Consider the following 25047-nt stretch of genomic DNA (forward strand, 5'->3'; position numbering starts at 1 on the left):
ATATAATTATTATTGTTCAACACTATTTGAAAAACACAATGTAAGAGCATTAATTCAAAAATGACAAACCTTCATTGCAGTAGTAGATGTAAAACATGCGGTAGTGGTGTAGTGGTAAAGCGCTCGCTTTATATAGGGAGCTTATATAGTAAAAGTTGTTTCTCTCACCAAAACATTATACTTATGTTAGTAGTGTAAGTATTTTTGGTTGTTGCTTTTTTTTGGTGCTATTATATTTAATCAAAATATAATCATACTATAAATAGCAGTGGCGTCGCTAAAATTGGTGTTACCCAGTACGGTAAACTTTTGGAGTCACCCCTCTTGTTCAGGCCTTCTTAAACTATGTAGTCGCGTTTGCTACGGGTTGCGTTGCAAAGCGTAATGGTGTTGCGTAGAAAAATTCTGTGGTTGCGAGAGATATGGTTTTAAAAATTACAATTTGAATTGAAAGAATGTAAAATGGTTTTTCACTTTTTATTTTAATTATTTTTTTAATAATTTAATGCATTACGCAAAAACGTTAAGATTTTACAAAAGCAAAAAAATTAGCGCCAGAATTGTACGATGTGCTTCAGTATGCTGTTAAGAAATATTTTTAACCGATTATAAATTTTATTAGATCGAAATATTTTTAACCTTACGAAAATATGAACTTGCTGCTTTTTTTCAAAATGATTTATATTATACATATATATATATATATATATATATATATATATATATATATATATATATATATATATATATATATATATATATATATATAAATAAAGATTTTATCCATATTTTGTATAGAAAATACTATTTTAAAAAACAATATGGTTATTAGCATAAACTTTATAAGTTGTATATAATTATCATTTTTAAAATTCACTGAAATAAACACTATTTTGATTTTAGTGAATTTGCCTGATGGTAACCTTGATAAACATTTGCTAATTAATGTATTGAATTTTTTATTATGTTTAATATATGCTATAACAATTATTAAATTAAACCATATTAACCGATAATTTATCATTCTTAAAAAGTATTTGACACAAATTTTACAAGCGTTTTGTAAATAACTTTTTTTTAAATTAAAAAAAATACCCTTGAGTATTCGAAAAAATGAAGAATTACCTTTTTTTGAATTTTCTGTAGATCAAGTTGAGTGGTACCGGGCACATAACTGCAAATAGGGATGGGATATGGGATGCAGCTGTATCATGTAAAATGAACACATATAAGTAAAAACTATACGCCATTAACATATCCAAAAAATACTAGATGTACATACGCATACAAGAAAATGCATAAATACAAGAAATGCATAAAATACCAAGTGCACATACGGATACAAATTTACACACAAGCACTGATGGGTTTTGGAGTAAAAGTGAAATGGGTTTTTTTCGAAATTAGTTTGATGCGTAGATACAGCACTAGCTTATATATAAATCTGTTTTAAAATGTAACGTAATAAAATTTTGAAAACGTTTTATTTGACTGCATATCCGTACACGTGAGGAGATAATGACTTGAGGGGTCCACACGATTTTGTCATGTCAACGCAATATTCTTTATAAGAGTAGTTTGAAAAACCAGCTTTCGGTATTTCATTCTCTATTTGAATAGCACAGCATTGCACAAAGAATAAAGAAAGTGCGAAATTTTTTTGCCAAAACCATTGAGAACTAAAACGATATTTCTCTAATGTGTGTTCGATAAAAAAAAGCTTACCACCAGGAAGCAATACGCGTTTAATTTCAGCAAGGGCACGAGATTTATTGCGAACTGAACACAGAGAATGAAACGATACTACGCATGAAACGGACTCATCAGATAAACAACTTAATTCTTCCATTCGAGTGCAAAAAAATTTGACAGACTCAAAATCATTTATTAAAATGTTATTCAGCAACTTTGATTCGCTTGATTCGTCAAAATCAGTTCCAATAATATTTGCTGACAAAGGATAATAAGAAAGATTAGCGCCGCCTCCAATATTAATATCAAGAATAACAAGTTTTTTGTCAGCATATAAAGGCAATCCATGTTCTTTATCAAGTCTGAAACATCTAAAAAGTTCTTTTTTAAATTTCAGAACTTCTTCTTTATTACAAGAACGATGGAAATAAAAAATTTCTCGATCAAAATATGCAAAAAACTCAGTTCGTCTAAGAATAAAAGGAACACATCGTCCAAGTAGAATCGCCGAAGCAGCATATATTAAGCCTAGAAAATTTCGTAAAAAAAAATTTAGTATTCTATATTCCTACAAATAATGAGTTCATTATTCTTGAGAACCGCTGGTCAAATTACATGTTTATTTTAAGTATCTTTTTAAAATCAATATTTTATCGATATTCTGTAATGCGTAACAATTTCCGAAACAATGTAAAAATTAAAATGGAAATATGATAAACACTAAAAATACCTCTAACGAATTTGTTTTCAGGAAGACTATGGTGCAACCAGCACATAAGCTTTTTGACGTCATCAAACAAATCTTGCACACCCTCAAATAAATGAAAGGTTGTGATAGTAGTCAAACCAGAAACAATTAAATTCGACATTTTACTATAAATATTTTCTTTACTTGTCTAAAATAAGAACAGAATTCTATTCACGTTGTTGTAGAAAAACAAAAAAGCAATGAAAAAAACATGAGGTTTTTCGTGTTTTCAAATTCTGTTCAAAATAATATATAATTACATATTGCACATTAAGAAATGTATGAATGAAATTTTGTTTAGTATAAGGAAATAAGATGCATATAAATAAAACATCACTGCTATAGAGGTTTATCTCTTTCTAAAAACAAATCCATTACAGCATTCATGTTAAAAATCTTCTCATTATCGTACTGATGGTCATCTTTTATCTCCTCATAGTCTTTTCTTTTACTTACTATGTTTGAAAAAGACTCTATAGAAATCCGCATTGCTTCTTCGTGCGTAACGTTTTTTTCAATATGTTTGTAATATTCTTTTAAAAATAAATCAGTTTTAGTCTCTAATATACCAATGTCGTCTTGCAATAAAGAAACAGGATCACGACGAGCCTGAGGGTAAGCTTTATAAAATTCTCGCACAACGTCATCCATTGGAAGGACAATTTTTCGTATAGGAGTATTACACTCTACTTCATCGGCTAATGATAATAAACTAGTTTTAGGAGGAGGAAATCTCAGCACAATATCATACCATAAAGGAGGTGTTTTTAAACTCCCTGTTGCTAGCAGATGTTTTACACGAGTTATAATAGTTCCCTGAAGATGACGAGATCCAACCATTTTATATTTTCTACAAGTAAATTTTTTTTCATCATTTAATCTACCACTATCTATCTACCTATCTATATATATATATACACACACACACACACACATATATATACATACATATATATAAATATATATATATATATATATATATATATATATATATATATATATATATATATATATATATATATATATATATATATATATATATATATATATATATATATATATATATATATATATATATATATATACATACATATATACAGGGTGCGGTACAAAAATATAAACAGCAAAAGTTCCTGTACAAAATGAGAAACAAATTACACTTTAATTTAAAACAAAAAAATACTAAAAGAATACGAAGAAATAGAATACTAAAAACACACTATATATTTTTTCCGCACCCTGTATATATATATACATACATACATACATATATATATATATATATATATATATATATATATATATATATATATATATATATATATATATATATATATATATATATATATATATATATATATATATATATATTTGTATATAAATAGATAAAGTTTGTAACGTTTGGTATTTTTCTAAATATAGTTATTTATTATTCTATATTTAATAATTTTTTTAAATATAGAATACTATATTTAAAAAAATATCAAACAAAGCGGTGGTGGGTGGTAGAGTTTTTTAATAAACAGTTAATGGGTTTGTGATAAACAAAAGAATACACTTAAAAGTATAAATTTAAAAACCAACTTAATGCATAACAAAAAACATTTTTACACAAACATTATCGTGAACTATTAATTAACTTGATTCTTAAACTTCTTTGCAAGTAAGCATGATAGAACCATTCAAAACTATTATGAGGGGGTGGGGTTAAAATATTTTTGGGTGAGAAAAAGTTTCATTCAACAATAATAAATATATAATATAAAAATTTAAAATATATAGTATTATATAACATGTTAAAACTACATTAAATTGATTTCGCATAAGTGTAAAAACCTGATAATAATGATAATAAGAAAAAGAAAAAAAAAACTTTAAAATGAAAAAAAAATTATTTTAATTTTACATCAACTATTTATTTAAAAAGTTCTATTTAAAAAACTACAACTTTGTTATCAAAATGTTGAAGACAAGAAGCAAGGTAAGCATGAAAGCTTTGATGAATTCAATTCACAAGACCAAGTAAATACTAAGTCTTGTGAATTACATGCAATTCATCAGATTAAGTATTTACTTCTTAGATTTTATTTATGGTTTTGAGTTTTAAAAACCGTACAATCAAATACATAAACTTTCATATATATAACAACATGAAAATCTATAAAAGAAGTAAAAGGTTTACAAAATGCTACAAGTTTTAAAATAAACACAACAATAAAATAAATTTTCAAGAGCACTTTTCGATTGCAAGCATGCCATTTCTACCATTTGTATCAAAATACTCTAAAGATGGTACTCCACCTTTATTCATTAGATCTTCCACTATTTTCTTTTCTATATCTTTTTTTTTAATATCTTCTTCTTTTGTCCAACTTTGGTCATGTTCTAATCTATATGAACCTAAGAATCTGTGGGGGCAGTTTGACCATTCCTGAAAAAAACACAGTTTTACTTTTAAATTTAAATTTTAAGTTTTTCTGTTTTATATCAAGCATAAAAAAACAATGTAAGTATGTTACTATTTATATTCTCATATATTATATATATATATCTCATATATTATATATATACAGGCCTCGGCGGGAGTAAATGAGCGCGAGAACGGAGAAAAGCTCTGTTAAAACCAACATGGCGAGTCATGCGAGCTGCTCTTCTTAACTGCTTTATACAAGAGCTTTTAGTTTTTGCACAAGCTATCTGTTTATTTATATAAAATTGCTTATTAAATACAAAATTTAGTTTTATACTTGTTACTAGCATATGTTTTTAACGTTAATATTACAATAATATACACATAACAAGAGTCATTTATTGCGCCGTGAAAAAATTCTTTAGACATAAAATTTTTTTAACTTTGCAAAAACCGTGCCTGTTTATTATCCAATGAATTAAATTTTTTGACTTAGCGTTTTTCATTTTAGTTACAATAATAATTAAACTTATGAGAAAAAAAAAACTTTTCCGAGAGCTGTAAGTTGCTCCCGTAAAGTGTTTTAGGGGAGTGTGGGCGAGAGCAAGAGCTAAAGCTCTCGCTTCCTGCCGAGGCCTGTATATGTATCATATATTATGTATATATCATATATTATATATATATATATATCTCATATATATATATATATATATCTCATATATATATATAGATATATATATATATATATATAGATATATATATATATATATATATATATATATATATATATATAAATTTTTGTCAAAAATAATTTTGTTTAAATTTATTTATAAAAAATAATTCTAATTTAAGCCTGAACAAACAAACCTGAACAAAACTTGGAAAAACATAAATCAAAAACACCCAAGAGATTTTTAATAATTTTTTTTAATGTGCTACTATCGCATATTCTATTACATTACTATTACAATAAAAGATTTAATGCTTTTAATGCATCTTTGCACCTTTTATTATTATTTTTTATTTATAGCTAATATTAATATTCAATATTAACCAATGTTTTGAAATCTGATTCAAATCTATGCTCATTTACTCATTTAGATCAATAAAACTTATAAAAAATCTGATTATGCAGAGACTAAATGCAGACATGAAAATAAGTACCCTTTAAAAAAAACAAAAACAAATGACCAATAAAATTATACTAATTCTAAAGAATTCTTTTAATGATTTTTTAATTTTCTAATGTAGATGATGCAACTTACTGGTTGCAAAATAACTACAGTTATTACATAATTAATTAAGAAACAAGCTGCCGAAAATTAGATATATGTTTTTACTAATTTATAATTACTCTGTTCTTTAAGAATATTGAGCACTCTATTTATAGAATACACTAATATAATTTACATATATGTGTATATATATATATATATATATATATATATATATATATATATATATATATATATATACATATATATATATAATTTAGTGCTAGTTTCTTATAAACAACTTTCTTATCAAAAAAACAGCATAACTTTGACAATTATGTTAATAACAAATAAATAAAAATTGAACTTTAAATTTAATATTAATCTTTTACTTGCTGAAAATCTCAATTTTAATTTGTTTATATTGTATTAGTACTTACATAACAGCTGCAGACTAACCTGGAAACCTCAATTAATTCAATAAAGGTGCACAGCCAAAAAAGTTCATTTACGCAATTAACTTTTAAAAACGATAAAAGATAAACTCACAAATTATCTGGGTAACCGATAAGGTAATACCCAGGTAAGAAACACTGTTTTACTAATTTCAATATTTTTCACCAATTATTAATAGATTACATACGGACAGAATCTTTCAACAATATTTAAATTTTGAAATAATAATAATCAAAACAATCCAGAAAAAACTAGTACCACTAACTCGAAGTATTTTGTCAACTTTTTTTGTTTTGATATTTTTGTTTGTTGCTTCATTTCGTTGGTTATTTAACTTTTTAGGATTGTCATTTAATTATATTAATTTGAGATTAAATAACAAGTTCAAATTAAAATAATAATTTAAAACAAATTTGTTGTCAATAAATTTATTTTTGTAATTTTGACTTTTGTTTTACTTTAAATATTATAGACTCTAGTATATTTTTACATTAGAGTTATGAACAGTATAAAAATAAATCAGTTATTGAGTTATAATTATGTTGTTTAATAAATATTATTTTATTAAAAAACAATATTTTCAAGTGACAATTTCTTTACCATGTTTGCTGTTTGCAGTGCACTGCAAATTGTGATTTTATTGTTGAAAAACATTTACACAGTAAATTTAAAGTAATTGCACAGTATTATTTACAGTAATTGCACAGTTTGCAGTTCACTGCAAACTGCGATTTTATTGTTAAAAAAAACGATTTTGCTAAATTTCGTTTTCCTAGACTTTTAGTTTTCTTTATATTTCTAGTATATGAATTCAGTAGGTTATATTGGATTTATACGGCAATAATAAAAATTTGCTTTTGTAATAAAAAAACCAGTGTAAAACCAGTTACCGGGTTTTACAATTTATAAAAGGTGAAAATGTTTTTTTTTTTAAACTTTCCGGTTTTGCTAATCTGTGGAATGATCAGCCTGATTGGTTAACTGGTTAAAGATGCATGATAATTTTAGTTTAAATTTTGTTTGTTTTTTGCTACTTATACAAAGCGTTATCGTATACTGTGATATTTGGACACTATTTTCAAAATAATGGTTACATAAGTGTTCTACTATGTAGTTCCAACAATTTTTATTATAATTGTTTTATTGGTAGGGGAGAGTGGGGCACCATGAAGCAATATAATTGTGGAGGCATCTTAAGAGTTGTGGCAACCACTGCCATATGGTGAAACAGTTACTACTAGATGCTATGTTTTGACAAAAAATATCATTTGACATCTTTAGACCTGGGGTCAAAATTTATGCTTTTTGATGACAAACTAATTTATTTGTTTTTTTAAAATTGGTAAGTTTTAGGGTATCTTATTTAATGTGTCTATCGGTAAGTAATATTTTGTAAACTACAGCCTATAAGCTTTTTACTTCATTAAACAAAATCATTGAAAAAACAAGTTGATACAAAAAATAAAACAATTTTCTTCTACTAGCAAGTATGAGATAGGGCATTTGTGGGGCGCCCTAAAACTGTAAAATAGTACTCCATTGTTTCATAAACAATTCTAAAAATCATTTTTATTATTATTTACAGTCAATTCTTAAAAGATTTATGTAAATATAATACAAGGAGATTTAATTTTTTTTTTAGATGCCCCAAGAAGACCTGACGGTCTTGTCACAGAGCACCGCGGAAATGCATTTAACCAGGAAGTTCACGCCTCCTTCCTTACCATGATGCGAAAATTTTGACACAAAGCCATTATTTATTGACGTTTAAGAATGACATTTAAAAAGATATATTGAATCTGAATTTCTAAAACATGATTAGGACCATTGGATGCATTATTTGGGTATCATTATTATTTTTGTTTGTCTTTCAAGTAAAAATCCACCTTTTATCAATGTTTTATACTTTTATTTACTTTTTTAATGATATAAATCTCTAATTTACATTAAATAGTCTCACAAGTTTTAACATGTTATATATTGGTAATTATTAAATTTAATTTTGTAGGTATAAATTTATTCTACAAATTAAACCATTATCATTAAACCATAAATTATTTCAAAGCAAAAACCAAGTGTATCATGGTGCCGCTTTCTCCCCTACATGTACTGCTTTTATTTTATAGACTAAAAGATTGATTTTCTATGAAAACATGGTTTGAATTAGCTTATGCATAGCGTGAATATATCAATAAGGTTTCATAAGGTATAAACTATTGCCATAATAAAAAAAATGCCAAAAAAAATGTGCAAAACCTGATCAAAGGACTACCAATTAGTAAAAAACAAAAATAGGTTTATGTTAACAAACTTTTTCTTGACTCTTGAAACCTTCTTATATACATTTACTTTCAAAATTAAGTGAAAAAACAGCTATTTGAACTCTATTTTTTACATAGTATTACAATGCTTATTATTATAGTTCTGTCTTCTACAAAATTAAACTTAAATACAAAATTAATTTTATATTGGATAACAATCCACTTAACTTACTTACAAACATTATTAATTAATTTTATATTGGATAACAATCCACTTAACTTACTTACAAACATTATTAATTAAATTTATATTGGATGACAATCCACTTAACTTACTTACAAACATTATTAATTTAAAACTATTAAAATCGAGAAAGTATTCACTTAAATTACAAGAAAATAATTCTTGAACTATTTTTTTATCACAAGGAAAAAATTATTAAAATTAATGAAACTTCTCACACTTAATGACCATTTAGTTAAGACCTTATTTGATGACACAGTCTGAAAAACTATTCTCCCCTTCATAACATCTTTCTTGTCTTCCCTTCATAACATCTTTCTTTTTTTTTTATATCTTTTTTGATAAATTTTCTCTTTTTGTGCCTCTGCAATTATTTTTATCAATTTTTTACAAATTTTCTTTCAAAACAATTCTAATCTGTAAAGATTAATTTTCCTTGCACTGACACTCAAATTTTTTTTTAGCCAAAACAAAAAATATTTGGTTTTTTCACAGTTTTTTTGTTTAAAGAGAAATAAGTAATTTTTTTATTTTCTATGAAGGTATCCCTAGGAAATCTTTTCAACCATTAATAGTATTTTTGTGCTTTTTGATAATAATTTATACCTTAGAAAATGCTGAGTTTCTTACGCTATGCATAAGCTGTTTCAAAACACACATTAAATAGCAAATCAGTATTTTGGTCTATAAATTGAAAAAGGTACGTGTACCAATAAAAATATTATAATAAAAATTGTTGGATTACATAATTGAACTTTTATGTAACCATTATTTTGAAAATAGTGACCGAATATCACAATAATCTGTAACATTTTGAGATAAATTAGTAAAAAACTACCGAAAATTCAAGTAAAACAGCCATTAATCCTCAACCAGTAAACCATTCAGACTGAAATTTTATCTAGAGTTTGCTGTGGCCATAGGCTAAATTTGCACAAACTTTTTTTATCAAATTATACAGAGTGGCTCTTATTCTACAGAAGTTTTTATTAGGTCAAAATCTCACTCAATTTAAACATTCAAATGAAATTTTTTTATGCAAATCAAATTAAAAGACTTCAAAATTTGCATCAAAGGGCGTCTTGATGTGTACGCTATATTTTCATATAAGTTCTTGAATCAGTTTGGTTTTTTTTTTAAAACATCTTTGCTTCAAACAAGGCTGCAAGCAGCCACTAATTAAAGTTGGAAGTTACTGAAAGAGAAAAGATGAAGATTGTAGAGAAAGATAACGATTGACGGATGACTTAAAAGATTGCAAATTATATGAATCAGGAAAGCAAGATGAAGGAAGCAAATTCCAAAGAACTGATGTTCGAGGAAAAAAACTAGACGAATAAGCGTTTTTGGAGCACTTAGGAACAGTCACAGAAAAAGGATGACACTTAATTGAATGACGAGTAACACGAGAATGAATTTTAGTAGATGGCACAAGAGACGCTAGCTATTTAGAGCAGTACCCATTATAGTATTTGTAGAAAAGAGAAAGAGAAGCAACATTATGACGATGTGATAATGGTTGGAGGCTGGCTGCAAGAGCAGGTCCAACTATGTTTACAATGCGTTTTTGCACCTTGTCTAAAAGAGAAAGGCCATCATTACAAGATCCGCCCCAGATATGGCAACAGTATTCCATACAAGGCTGGATTTGAGATTTATAGAGATCGAGAATAGAATCCGAAGTAAGAAAGTGACGAGCTCGATAAAGAGATGCAACCTTAGCAGATGCTAATTTTGCAACTGATTTGATATATGGTTTCCAAAAAAGATTGGAAGTAAGAGTTAATCCTAGAAGATGACGAGTAGGTGAAATAAAATTGAGTTTTATCTGAATTAAAGTTCACCAGCCACTGTGAGCCCCATGCTGTAGCAGAAGTGAGATCCTTTTCAAGCTCAAATGCCCCCTCCAAGCAATCACAGGGTGTTGGTTTCTTATCATGACAAGAATAAATGATAGTATCATCAGCAAACAATGCCACCTTAGATGAGAATATCTGGAAGATTGTTAATGTAAATTTAAAAAATTATAGGGCCAAGGATAGAACCTTAAGGAACCCCTGAAGTTACAGAATAAGAAGAAGAGTGTTGTCCATCGAGGACAACTTTTATGCTACGATTGAAAAGGAAAGATTCAATGATCTTAAAGATGTTGCCGGATACACCATAAGAAGAAAGCTTATGGAGAAGACCAGCATGTCAAACTTTATCAAAAGCTTTTGAAATGTCAAGAACGATGGCCTTAACCTCTCCACCTTCATCTAATGCACGATAAAACCTGTCAGTTATTACTGTTAACAAATCAGCTGTAGAACGAGCAGATCGAAATCCATATTGATGGTCAGAAAGTAAGTTATTAGATTCAAGATGAGAAATTAAGTGTTTGTTAATTAAAGATTCAAAAACCTTGCTAATGATAGGAAGAAGACTTATGGGGCGGTAGTTAGACGAATCAGATTGCTCTACAGAATTTTTGAAAATAGGAATAACAGATGCCGCTTTCCAGCAGGCTGGAAAACAAGACTCTGATAAGCACTTGTTGAATAGTTTTGAGAGTATGTTGTCCGGGCCACAAGCTGTAGAAGAGTCTAGGCAGGAAATCACTTTGGATACAGATGCTGGAGTGATATGAATGTCAAGCAATGGATCAAACTGTTTGTTGGCAATATCAGGTAGAACGCAACTAGTGGAACCAAGAGATGATATTGATGAAAATTTTTAGCAAACAATTCGGCTTTGTCTTTAGGTGAGGTGACATAGTCTGAACCATACAAGAGAGGTGGAATTATAGATTTGCCCTTATTATTGATATTATTATAGATTCTCCAGAAGTCATGAGAGCCTAATTTTTGAGATGAGATACGAGATTTCATGACCTGAGAATAGCGGGTTTTGGCGTTAGACAAAACCTTTTTACAGTTGTTTCTAGCAGTAATAAACAGACGTCTGTTTTCTGGAGAATTGTTTTGCTGATAAATATGGAAGTAACGGTTTCGATTGGCAATCGCAGCAGCACAGTGTGTGGAAAACCATGGAGGAGAGTGAGGCTTGACCTGGAATTGTCGAGAGGGAATAAAAGATTCCATGCCAGCCTGAATCCACGAAGTTATGTAAGAAGCACATTTGTCGACAGGAAGTTGAAAGATTTCTACCCAAGGGCCATCACGAAGAAAATCACGGAAAGAATCCCAGTCAGCTTTACTGTAGTTGTAAGAGGTTCGATAATAGGGGGATTCAGGTGATGAAGAATGAGATATTAGTTTTAGAGAGATCAAACTGTGATCAGAAGAACCTAAGGGTGAATGTGGAGAAACTGAGCACTGACTAGGATCAGAAACAAGACATAAGTCGAGTAGAGAAGGTAGATGATTCAGGTTGTCAGGAAAGCGAGTTGGAAAGTTGACTATTTGAGTTAGGGATTGAGAAAGGCAAAAGTTGTAGGCTTTAATGCCTGCAGAGTCACTGACACTAGAGCCAAGCCATTTAGAGTGGTGAGCATTAAAGTCACCGACAACAACTATATTAGCTGATGGATAAAGAGAGAGGGCTTAGTCAATATGATCAGAAACAATGTCAAAAAGAGTGCAGTCTTGAGATGAAGGAGAGCAATATAGAACAAAGAGAAAGGCAATAGAGTGAAGTGGTGCTAAACGAAAGCACATGAAAGAATAGTCTGTGGATTCAAACCTAGTTTCACGACAAATGGGTGAATTCTTACGTATGTAAATGCCCAGGCCAAGCATGTGACTATTAGAGTCTTTACGAATTAGAGGCAGATAACCATCAACACTAAGATCACAAGATGAGACAACCGAACTCAAATTAGTCTCACAAAGAGCAAGTAGGTCTGGTGAACTTTGCAAGAGATAAGACTCAACAGAAGAAAAGTTACTTCGAAGACCATGAATATTAGTGAATGATAGATTTAGAGAACTTGGTGATGATGATGATTTTTTGTGTTTTATAGTTTTTGGTACTTTATTCATTTTTAAATTAGATTGAAGAACTTGACTCAAAGCATAGATAGTACTCAGAACACCGTTTAATAGCCCAAGCAATTGCCTCATTACTACTAATAAACCCTAAGCCGTAACAAAGGGCTCCAAATGTGGCCTCCGCAATGCACACCAGTACAAACAGGGACACCATCCATGCGCAACATGGCACTGTTAATACTTTGATATTTTTCAGCTGTTGATGGAATCAGCCTCTCTGAGAGCTACCACAGAGTTCAGGAAACCTGACTACCAGCCGGCCTCAGAACCATAAAACTGAGTTTTAGAGCTGTACCCTCATTAGGAGATAATAGAATGAGTTGCCTAGTCATAAAAACAGAGACACAAGCAAAACCCACGCATTGAGTCAAGAAGATCCAGCATTCAACATCATAAACTGGAAACAATGTATTAAAAATACATCTGTGCCAGCCTAATAGATGAAGAAGGGGTGCAAGGCTGGTCAACAGATAGAATCTGTTTACCCCTTAAGTCTTTGCCTAGGAGGCCTTTTACAAGACAGTAGCCGGGTGCATTTAACATCTGCCCAAGATGAGTATTTTTATCGAGACACCATCTCTAGCCTTTACTCAACCAAGAGCCCCAAGGCAGGGGTGTTTTAAATCGGAGTTGGCATCTCCTAGCCTTTGCCTAAAAAGGCGTATCCTACAAGGCAGCAGGACACGAAGCAGATTGTACTGGGTTACATATTACCAGTAGCAGGATAACCTAATCTGACTGGAATTACCATGTTAACTGCAGGTTGCAATGTTGAGATTAGAGGTGGCCCCCCTAAACCCAAGTACATTTTGGAACTATGTAATTAGGTTAGTAAGTTAGAGTTACTTAGTTGAGTTATAGTTGCTAGTGAGAACCGATAAAAGGTATTCAGAAAAGGCACAAACCTTTTTTAAAAGTAGGGGGCATTTGATGCACCCTAATATTTACATACATAAATAATTATACATACATAAATGTATATACATACATAAATGTATATACATACATAAATGTATATACATACATAAATGTATATACATACATAAATGTATATATATACACACACACAGATATTATATCCCCTATAACATTTTACTAGTTTCGTTATGTCTCAATCAGTTACAATTGGTAACAAGGTAACATTCTCTTATTTTTAATTAAATATTAATTAAATCAACTTGATAATGCAGTAATTGTTTGTTTATAATTGCCGTATCGCTAATTACCATATTTACTTTATTTTTTATTGTAAAATAGCTTTGTCTCAACTGGTTACTTTGTTAGGAAGAAAAAAAATTCAGTTTCAATTTGCAACATTACATCTCAATTGGCTTTTTTTTTAACTTTTAAAAGTGTAACCAATTGAGACGTAATGTAATGTAAAAAAAAGGAGTAATTAAAATACAAAAAAAACGCAGAATTTTTTTACGTTACATTATGTCTCAATTGGTTGTATTTACGTTACGCCTCAATTGGTTACTCTCGAGTCCTTAATACAAGGGGTGGGAATAAAAGGAGGGTGGGTGGGAATAAAAAGAGGGTGGTTGGGAATAAAAAAAGGAGGGTGGGAATAAAAGGAGGGTGGAATTTTAGTCCAGGTCTAATTAACAGGGCAGGGGTTATTAAAAGGGGTGGGGGAAGGGGGATTTATAAATCCAAACTAATATTTTTTACATAACATGCACAAAACTTTATACAAATTAAATAAATTATGAAAAAATAGCTGTTATAAAATGCGCACTTGAACACAAGCTATGATAGTATTAAATAGTTTTAAAAGTTTTTAATTCTAGTGTGGCTTGTGGTCAAATGCACATTTTCTAATAGCTGTTTTTTCATAATTTCAATAGGATTTATTATGTTGATATAATTTTTATACTTTGGTGAGAAAAATGTTGACGATTTTAAAAGCCTGTTTACACTAAAACTTTGATTTTTTAGTGACTGAAATAATGATTTTCTAATTCTTAAGGCCGATTTTTACAGAATTTTTCTTTTTTAGTCTTGAGATTTAATTTTTCTGTTGATAACAAGTAAAAATTAATAAATGTGTGTGTGTGTGGGGGGGGGGGGGTTTATAAGCCAAGGGTGGGTGGAAAAATTTTCCAAAAAATAAATAACACCTTCCCCTGCCCCCCCCCCCCCCCCCTCTCTGTATTATAGACTAAAGAGTACACTTTTAAAAGTTGAAAAATCTGAAAATTATTAAATATATTATATTTAATGATTTTAAGATATAATAAACATCGTTTAAGGATCCCTGACCATATTTTTTTGAAAGTGGTGTGAGAGATAATGCCTACATAAAAAATAGGCATTTAGCTGGGCGATGCATACTTTTTATGGTCTTTACGTTCCTTGGTTTTAATCTGTGCAACTTTTCGTCATAAAGTTATTAAATTAATTAAGTATGAACATATGAAAGTTATATATTCTTTAGTTTTTTAAGCTTAGACTTACCCGGAAGAATTTTTTTACTTACCCAATTTTCTATTTAAAGAATTAAATAGTAAATTAATTTATACTTTAAATAGTAATTAAGTAATAGTTTATTTCTCTAAATAGTAAAGTTCGAGTAAGTTAAAATATTTTTTCGGGTTATAAAAAAAAAATGAAAGCGCTTTGAATTTTTTTTTTCGCTTTTAAAGTTTTAATAAACTCACAAGCAAAAATATATATAAAATGTCAATCTATATTTTGAGGACACATTAGATTATCTGAAAATTTAAATAATGTTAAGATTAGTCTACTACTAATGTGTTTATAACTTTTAATGTGTTTATAACTTTTTATTTCATTTTATATAATCTTTCTTTCCTAAAAATATTTAAGTAATCTTAATCATCTCCTTCTAAAACCTTATCTATATTCTCGATTTCTTTACGCACAACGGTTCAAAAATAAAAAACAAAAAATACAAAAAAATGTAAAATTAAAAATACAAAAAAAAATAAAAAATATAAAATTATCAAAAAAATAAAGTTAAAAAAACATAAACATAGATATTGTTAAATATTTTCAGATAAATCAATGTTAAAATTATGTGAAAAAGCGATTTTTAATATTATAAACACATGTTATAAAAATATAAAAACGGAAATATATATACAAAGAGGAAAAATGTAAAACTTAATTTTTATAGTATATGTTTATTTATTATACAAAAATAGTATATACAATTTTTAAATATTTATTATTTTGTAATAAAAAAAAAAAATAATAATAATAAAGTTTTTAACTTTGTAATTCTTGATTGGTATTTTTTTTTTACTATTGTTATACCTATTTACTATCTTTTATAACTATTTAATATCTTATTTATTTTATGTATACTTCAAATATATAGTTCTATTTACATATTCTTATATATATTTTCATATACTTATATATGGAGATTTATATATATATAAAAAACAAAAAATTATAAAATATTAGGAAACCACATGTTACAATGATACATCTTGTAAATGTTACTTTTTGTTACGTAAAAATACCAAACATTTGATATGTAACGATACATAAAAATGTTACATCATGTTACATAAACATGTTATGCAACGGTTTCGTAACATTATGTCTTATTACATAAAAATGCTACATCTCATCATGCTACGTCTCATCATTAACGGACATTTTGTCTGTTATCATACGTGATGAGATGTAATACCATATATATATAAAAATATATATATATATAATAGTATAATATAAATATACTATATTTACCTTGGGTGAAAGCATAGAGAAGTATGATACCCCTGATTCTCTTTCGTACAAGTGATATGTTGTGCCAGGTTTCTTTATAAAATTACACTTAGCTGTGTGCAGTAGTGATGAATCTTTTGCTTCTTCTAATACTCTTCTTGCCTAATAGTTGAAAATATTTTTTACAAACATTACTTATGTAAACTTGTTGTCTGAAACTTTAAATAATATTTTCAATAACATAGCTTTCTCAAGAACTGAAGAAAGAATTTTCAAAGAATTTTTCTAAAAGATAAAACAATTTTATGACTTTTAATACTTAAATTAAAATTAAATTTTAAAAACTTGTTTATCTGGTCAGCAGCCATTTTATTTTAATTAAAAATATGTTTTCTTGTAAAAAATTTAATTAAATAATTTTTAACTTATAGATATTGAAAAAAAATTACTTGTTCTTGCAAAAACCGAATTTGCTCAGCTATGATTTGAAGTTTATTTGATGCTATGTGCCTAACTCCCTCATCTGCACGCTGAACCTCCGTTGCTAGAGCTATTAAATCATCTGGTCTTGCTTTATTAACAGCACGGCTATTTACCAACAAATTAGTGACACAAGACTCATCTTCTACAACCCTTGCAAGTGCTAAATAGAGAAAACATTAAGTTTAAATTCTTATTAGTGCATACTTGTTGAATCTAGCTATATTAAAACTTAAACGTATATATAAAACGTATATATATATATAATTTATTGCTATGTTAACAATTTCAAAATTTTAAATAGTTATTTTTAAGAGACAGCTAGTTCTGTACCCTGAATTTCCTGTTAAGTAAGAATGCCATAAATATTGCCATTTTTTGATAGTTTTAGTTTGAAAAATTTGTTTATAACTTGTTGTTTTTTAGAACTTCTACAAGTTTCTACAAGGTTCTACATTAGACTTCAAAATTTTTAGGTTCTACAAGTCATTAGACTACAAAACATTTCTTTCTGTCTTATTAGATTTTTTTATGGGTAATTAACTCTCTGTAACAATATTTTTTAGAGTTTCTACAACATACATAATTTATACTAAATATTATTTATTTAGTTAATAAATTTCACTTGCCTACTGCATTACAAATACCGCTTGTCTATTAAACAATCAATGATTATTAAGTAATATTTTTTATCAAGCTACTATGATTGATGAAAACCCTAATCTTAAAAAAAAGTATATTTTGGTATCAGTGAGGCACCATTCAAACTTAGATACACAAATCATTAAAAAATCTTTTAATGCGGTGAAATACAGAAATGAGACCAAGCTTTCTAAGGAGACTTAGAGTTTAAAAGAAAAGATCACAGAACACGCAATAAAGTGGAAAAATATAAAACGCTGTAAACCTATCAAAACAATATCCAAAGTTTTTAACCTCTGCCTTCATGAGAAATTTATAACTTTATATCACAATGAAAACAAACTACTTAATAAAAAAGAAGAAATATCTGTGTCGACATTCCAACAAATTTTCACTGCTCTCTTTTGATACCAGAGACTAAATAGTTACATCTTTTATTATGTCAGAAGTCGTTCTACCATCATTTTAAACTCATTTGTAAACATTTTTTATGTATTTAGCTAATGATTGCTGTGCATGTACAGTGGGCCAGAATTCACTTTTAATGGACAAAATTAATAACTAATTAAATATTAGGTCTTTATTTACTAAATTTGGCATGAGTACTAATATGAGGTCGGTGCTTCTTATGAAAGTGATATTTTACATTTGGTTGCTATGAATACCTAGTTTTGCTTAGCAACAGCCTATTTTTGGTAGTTGCAGATGTTTTGTGTGTTATTTACATTATAATTAGTTTGTGCATTATTATGAGGTTTGCTCTACTTATGAGGGGGATATTTATCATTTGGTTGCTATGGTTACCTAGTTTTATGGATATCTGATTTACATAGCAACAACCTATTTTGATAGTTGCAGATTTTTTACAAGTGCTATATTCACTAAATTTGACATGAGTTTCAATACAAGGTTAAACTTTATATGGTAGTCATAATTTTTTAAATTTAGTTGCTATGGATACCTATATTGCTTAACAAACGGATACTTACCTTAGTTACACAAAGATAAATGGATCTTTAAATAATTTTTATCGAATTTTCAACCGCCCTATTTTAAATAACTACTAAATATTAAATATTTAGATAATTAATTTTAGGTAAAGATTTAGGTTATTAATATTAAAAACAAAAAATATTGCAATGAAACATTGACAATTTAAAACACATCAATAATTTATAAAACATACATACATGCATAAAATAAGAAATCATGTTTTATATGAGTCGACAGTTGGAGCCTGAAGCAAATCACTTACTCCATCTGGGATTTGAGATTTTGAATTTTGAGAATTTGACCTTAGCATGTTGCTGATTATTGGGTCTGATGAGCACAAAAGTTGACATAATACATCATAGTTTTCAAAAGACTGGATTTGCATGTGTAGTTTTTACGGAAACATTTGAAACTCTTGTTTCATGCTTCCTGTACCTCTTTAGAGAGCATTCCAATAGGCAAGACCATTCTTCTCACAACCATATGTCTGTGTAATAGTATCTTGTGCAAACTTTGTGGCATGTAGTACCATGGGTAGCTCTGTGTAAACAAATGAGCCACCTAAAAGAAGCAATCAATCATGTAATTACAAAGCTAAGTTAGCCACAGCTCAGTATAGAAATAATATTAACAAATAAACTTACTCAAAGGCAGTACATTTGACATGCATCTGCATTAATTCGCAAAGCTGATGACAATGTGGTCAAGATGACATGCAACTTTTTCAGCAGTAGTAAATCCAGCCTTCTGGATTTGCTATTGCTGAAAAGCTGTATTTCCATTACTGGATGTTTTGATTGGATGACAATTTTTAAAGGCATCTAGGATTCTTTTTTTGTTTGTCGTCACAGATAACTTTCTTTTGTGCTACGCGCCTGCCACTTTTGTTATCCAATTTGTAAGCAAGGTGAAGACAGTATTCCATTGCTCTAATCCATGCATGTAATAATGACAATCCATACTGTAGACCACAGTAGTTTGCATTTCCAATTTTTTTTTACTATTTTTTCAATATTGCTAATCTCTTTTGGAATGTGCTGCCACGCACTGAGCAGGACTGTGATGCATTGGTCTCGACTGATAAGGCTAATGTTACTTTACCATCTACCATGGTTATTTCAATGATGTTTGGCACATTTAAATAATGAAATAAAACTTTTATGTTAGGCAAATTCTTTTATTCATTTATTACAGCCTAAAATGATATTAACAAATCCATAACTGTAGCTAAGTATTACCTTTTAAATATTAAAATGTAATGAAATAGCAATCAATACTGCTGTTTTGCAAAAATAAATAAATAAATAAAATTAGGTATCCATAGCAACCAATTTAAATTATAACTTTCATATGAAGTGTGAATCTCATTTTAATACATATTTAATATAGTGTACATAGCACAAATAAAAAACTGTTAAAATACTGTTAATGTAAAAATAAGCTGTTGCTATGTAAAATTTGGCACCATAGCAACTAAATTACACTCAATGTGTAGCTTGAATATGTCTGTCTATGTTCATAAAACCAAGTGTTTTGGCTTCCTTACATGTTAAAGAACAGTTTATGAACATTTATTTGCTGCCCTAACCTGCCCAATGTGTTTTTGGACCTTGTCTAAAAAATTATCATAAGAAAAACCAGCCTAAAATGACAACAGCAATTCAATCAAGAAGGCAGGAATGTTGTCTGGATCACAAACTGAAGATAATTCTTTAGCATTCCAAACAAAAATCTATACAATAAGTATACATATATGAATTTAAATCAGGTCAGGATCATTATTACCCTACCACTGATAACATGTAATCAATTAATTTTTGTACTTGGTTAGATTTAAGAGTTATTTTTTAAAACAAACTAGAAGTTAATTGACTTAAAATCACTGCCTCAGGATCTTGATTGAGTAAAGACTCAATAAATAACATAATTTTTAATTCTAACTTTATGTTACTAAGTAACTCTCAATTCTTATAGTGATTGACTTCAGCCTTCTCATACGCAAGTTTGTTAAGAATATAAACTAAATTTATTTGGCATAAATGCATCAAAATGTTTTTTTACAAAAGATGTTTTATATTGTTTTCTGTCTGAGATAAACACTATATTTTTTTGGATTTGCTCATAATTTTTGCTTTTACCTCTTCCATAATACTGCACAACTTCTTTTGCTATCTTCTAATGAAAAAAGATAACAACTTAATGAAACTCAACTTGATAGTTCTAATGCCAGCTGGTAGCGAGGTTTCAAACTCTGTGAAAGCTTTCAGAGAGACAGACTATCAAAAACTGTAAAATTGTAGAGTATTAACAAAGCTTCTTGTATACAGATGGTGTCTCTTTTAATGCTTTAGGTGTGCATTGTCATACAATAGGACTGTTCTTTCTTATAATTACAATCAAAACTATAGTACATAAAATACATATAATACACATAACCATAAAAAATCATTTCTATTTATCTTTTACAAATATTTATGGTCTTCAAAGAAACTTTTTATCCGGAGAATCTTACATCTTGTGAAATTTACTAGACATACTTGCTGTTCGTGAAGCATACTTGCTGTTTGTAATTTAAATTGGGATAAACTCAAACCCTCAGTTTATGCATGTACTGAAGCCCCACTAGCTTTAATTATATAACTAAAATGATGTGATTAAGGAATGTATATTATGAAGCATCAAAAAAAAAAAACATGTAAAAAAAAATACTTAGTGCTAAAATTCTAATATAAAATTGAATAATAATGTAAGTTCCTTTTTTTAGATTTTTACTTTAAAGATATTTTTGAGCGCAATTTATGATTTAAAAAGAAATATATTTGAAGGAGAGATTTTTGTAAAAATTTGTTTAGTAGTAACTTTAGATTGTCTGAATAAATTTTTAAATTGTATTAGTATTTTTTTTGCTGAAACAAATTTACCTGCAAACAACGACACCAATTTTTAGCTGAGCATTTAAATTTATAAGCATAAAAATAATAAGTGTTACATTAAAACTAAAAAAGTTTGCACAAAATAAGAAAATACAAAATATTTCTTATATTTCAAAGTTATGTTTTTAAAGGATATGGGCAATTCCATGGTGTTGGATGTGACATTTAGACATGTTCAGAAGTGTAATTTGTTATGAAATCAAGAGTTTTTGCTAATATACTTTCATTGTTAATACAATTGTGGTATGTGCTGTTAATCATGTTGTCATGATTTTTTTATTTACAATACTGGCTTTGCTGTAAATAAAATCATATGGTGTTACAATACTGGCTGTGCTATAACTAAAATCATATGGTGTTAGACGTGACGACGTAAAATTTGCCAAATTGTACCCTTCATTATCTATGAAAGTAAGGAAAATACTGCTTAAATATTTATTCAGAACTCGTACTGAGATACATAAAATTTGTAATATATGTTTATTTGAACCACTCTTAACTATTGCATCCAATACAGCTAACTAAATTAATAGGGTCAGACATGACATAAAAGTGTTGGATGTGACAGTCTGCCATTACAAGTGCAAACGTGCAGCAAAAAACATCACTATAAACAAAATTATGTTCACTGAGTTTAAAACGCATCCAGGTCCTCATTAAACTTATAATGACTTCGATTGTCAATCAACAATCGAGGGTTGACAAGACCCTCACGACATCAGTTTTAGGCAACCAACTTTTGCCTGGTTTAGTTGGCTTCACAATCATGCTCAACTGTTTTCTCAGGAACAAAACCACAACATTATCCTTATCACATGCTTCTATAAACCCAACATAGTTGACCTGTTTTCGTTTTGTAGCGAATTTTGCCAGCACATACAGGCCAACTGAAAACCTGGCCTGTTGAGCTGAAACGTCATCACTGGCATCAGTACAGTGTCATATAGCACTTTGCAACAGAGCTATGAATGTTCAACATAGTTACTGAAATAAATTTGCTACATAGATGACACTTCTTTTTCAACAAATTTTGGCAACTTACCACAATATAATATTATATCATAACTTATTTCAATTTCCTTTTTCAATACCTTGTTTATTTTGTCCTGAAGTTCTATTGTTTACTAAATATTAAATAACTTGTGTGAGAGAGTGTGTGTGTGTGCGTGTTTGTGTGAGTATGTGGAAGGTGGGGTGGGGGATGGCAGATGAGGAGGTAAAAAGGTACAGAGTTTAAACATATTGTTAATGATAAAATGTTTAAACTTTACTCTGTCAAACTTAATCATTTAAGTCAGGATTAGGTCCTTTATTTGTAATTTAGTTTCTCTAATGACAGAATCCAGATTGGTAAATGGTTCAAAAGTTTTTAAAAGAATAAATGTTGAACTCAAGACTTTAAATTTAATACATATTAATAATTAATTTTATACATTGCATTTACTTGGGTACTTATAATTTATTACACAAAACCTTAGATATTCTTAAAACAATGTTTTGAATAATTTTTATACAAAATGCGTAGGTAATATTGCCAACATATATTTTCATTAAATAATCAATTTCAAAGAAAATTTGGTAAGTATTGCCAAAATAAAAAATTTCAATTCAAAGTTAAACTCGACTTGGCTTAAATATAGTCAACGAGCCAAAAAAAACAGCCATACTTAGCCAAAATTTGAATTTTTTTTTTTTTTTTTTTTGTAAAAGTAACATAAATAAGTAACTTTATTTAATTTTTTTAAATTTAATTCACTAAAAATGTCTTCAAAAAACGGAACGATGAAGCCAAACTTTATTAACGGTTTTACTAAAATAGTAGTTCAACTTTATTTAGCAAAACAAAATTAAACTGGTAATTAATATCAAAATTCTATTCAAATATGGGATATATTCAAATAAGCTACTTCAGCTAACCTTTGGCTTCATTCATGGATAGATTATTCATTGAAAGCTTGAAAATATTTAAATTTTTAAAATTTATGAAGACTCAGGTAGAAATCCAACTCTCGATTATTTTACATTGCATAATATATCCGGGCAAACATTTTTATCACAGTAACTAAAATGTAAAATCTCTATTCAGAATTACTTTTATAAAAGCAATAACACAAAAAACTAGCGATATTATTAATAATACAAGTAAATATTACGTAGCGATATTATTAATATCACTACTATATTATTTAATATTATTAAATGATTGTTCTGTGCAAATATCCTACTGTAGTGCAGCCGATAAATATTTTAATATTCGGCAGTTATTGTCTCGATAAAATAAAATGCCTACAATTTAGTCGCAAAAAGACAGTCTGCTTGAACACCGTTGGGGAGGATCAGAAATAAGATCAGATTCTGATCATATTACCGATCCTCGCCAACGACATTTCATTTTATTATGTTATCTTATTTATTTATTTATATATTTTAGGTATTCCAAGAAGTTCTAACGGTCTAATCACAGAGCAGAATAGCATTTAACCAGGAAGTTTACGCCTCTTTCTTAAGAGGTTAAATAAGTGCAAATTTCATTAGTGTGAACTGGCATAAGTGCGCCAAAAGAAATAGCAAATATTGGCATAAGTACGAAGCAGTTGCAAAAACTGGCATAAGTGCGAGCGGGTCAGGGTAACAATATCAGTGTTTGCGATGTCTAATAACATCTGTCCAAAAGTATCTGTAAATATAATGAGGTATAATAACATCTGTCCAACAACATCTGAAATTTCATTGATGTCTAATAACATCTGTGCAAAAATTAAATGAATATTACAAATGTAGTTACATCTTTTAAATTATCAAAGTGTAATAACATCTGTGCAACTACATCTGTGGGTTATACAGGTGTACTTACATCTTTTAAACTATCAAAGTGTAATAACATCTGTGCAACTAAATCTGTAGATTTTAAGATGAAGTTATTTTTAAGATGAATTAACTAACAATGCATTATTTTAACCAGATGTAGTTACATAAAGGATTTTTTTCAGATGTAATTACACCTTGAAAAAAATATTAACTAATAATGCATTATTTTAACCAGATATTATTACATATAGAAAATTTTTCAGATGTAAGTACATCTGGAGAAAATTCTTCCAGATGTTATTGGACTAGGAGAAAAATTACCAGATGTAGTTACATCTTTCTAAAGATGTTGTTAGGAGTCGTTGAATTTTCAGATGGTATTGGACAGATGTTATGAGAGTAAAAGATAAATATAGATCTTGGACAAAAGTGTACAGATGATCTTGGACTATTCTACAGATGTTGTTAA

At 28.5% G+C, this 25047-nt stretch overlaps 3 protein-coding genes across 4 annotated transcripts; all 3 read right to left on the reverse strand.

Annotated features, from left to right (window-relative positions):
- Positions 1-1229: 1229 nt before the first annotated feature.
- Positions 1230-2626, reverse strand: LOC100206497 (thiol S-methyltransferase TMT1A). The gene is made up of 2 exons (XM_065799557.1): positions 2423-2626; positions 1230-2220 (listed from the first exon to the last, which is right to left on the reverse strand). Exons 1-2 carry the CDS (start codon positions 2559-2561, stop codon positions 1484-1486), a joined length of 876 nt encoding a protein of 291 aa, XP_065655629.1. The 5' UTR covers positions 2562-2626; the 3' UTR covers positions 1230-1483.
- A 31-nt stretch (positions 2627-2657) lies between these two features.
- On the reverse strand, positions 2658-3339 carry LOC124814692 (uncharacterized). Its single transcript, XM_065799560.1, has one exon. The coding sequence runs from the start codon at positions 3278-3280 to the stop codon at positions 2780-2782; it is 501 nt and encodes a 166-aa protein (XP_065655632.1). The 5' UTR covers positions 3281-3339; the 3' UTR covers positions 2658-2779.
- Positions 3340-4173: 834 nt separating this feature from the next.
- On the reverse strand, positions 4174-23863 carry LOC124814691 (uncharacterized protein C1orf50 homolog). 2 transcript variants are annotated; one of them, XM_065799559.1, is made up of 4 exons: positions 23688-23863; positions 17172-17365; positions 16744-16884; positions 4174-4871 (listed from the first exon to the last, which is right to left on the reverse strand). In XM_065799559.1, exons 1-4 carry the CDS (start codon positions 23716-23718, stop codon positions 4668-4670), a joined length of 570 nt encoding a protein of 189 aa, XP_065655631.1. In that variant the 5' UTR covers positions 23719-23863; the 3' UTR covers positions 4174-4667. The 2 variants fall into 2 exon arrangements, with proteins under 2 accessions (XP_065655631.1, XP_065655630.1); XM_065799558.1 differs by lacking the exon at positions 23688-23863 and adding an exon at positions 21350-21407.
- Positions 23864-25047: the final 1184 nt, after the last annotated feature.

This window comes from Hydra vulgaris, chromosome 06 (assembly GCF_038396675.1).
Source record: "Hydra vulgaris chromosome 06, alternate assembly HydraT2T_AEP".
In the NCBI taxonomy this organism is placed as follows: Eukaryota; Metazoa; Cnidaria; class Hydrozoa; order Anthoathecata; family Hydridae; genus Hydra; species Hydra vulgaris.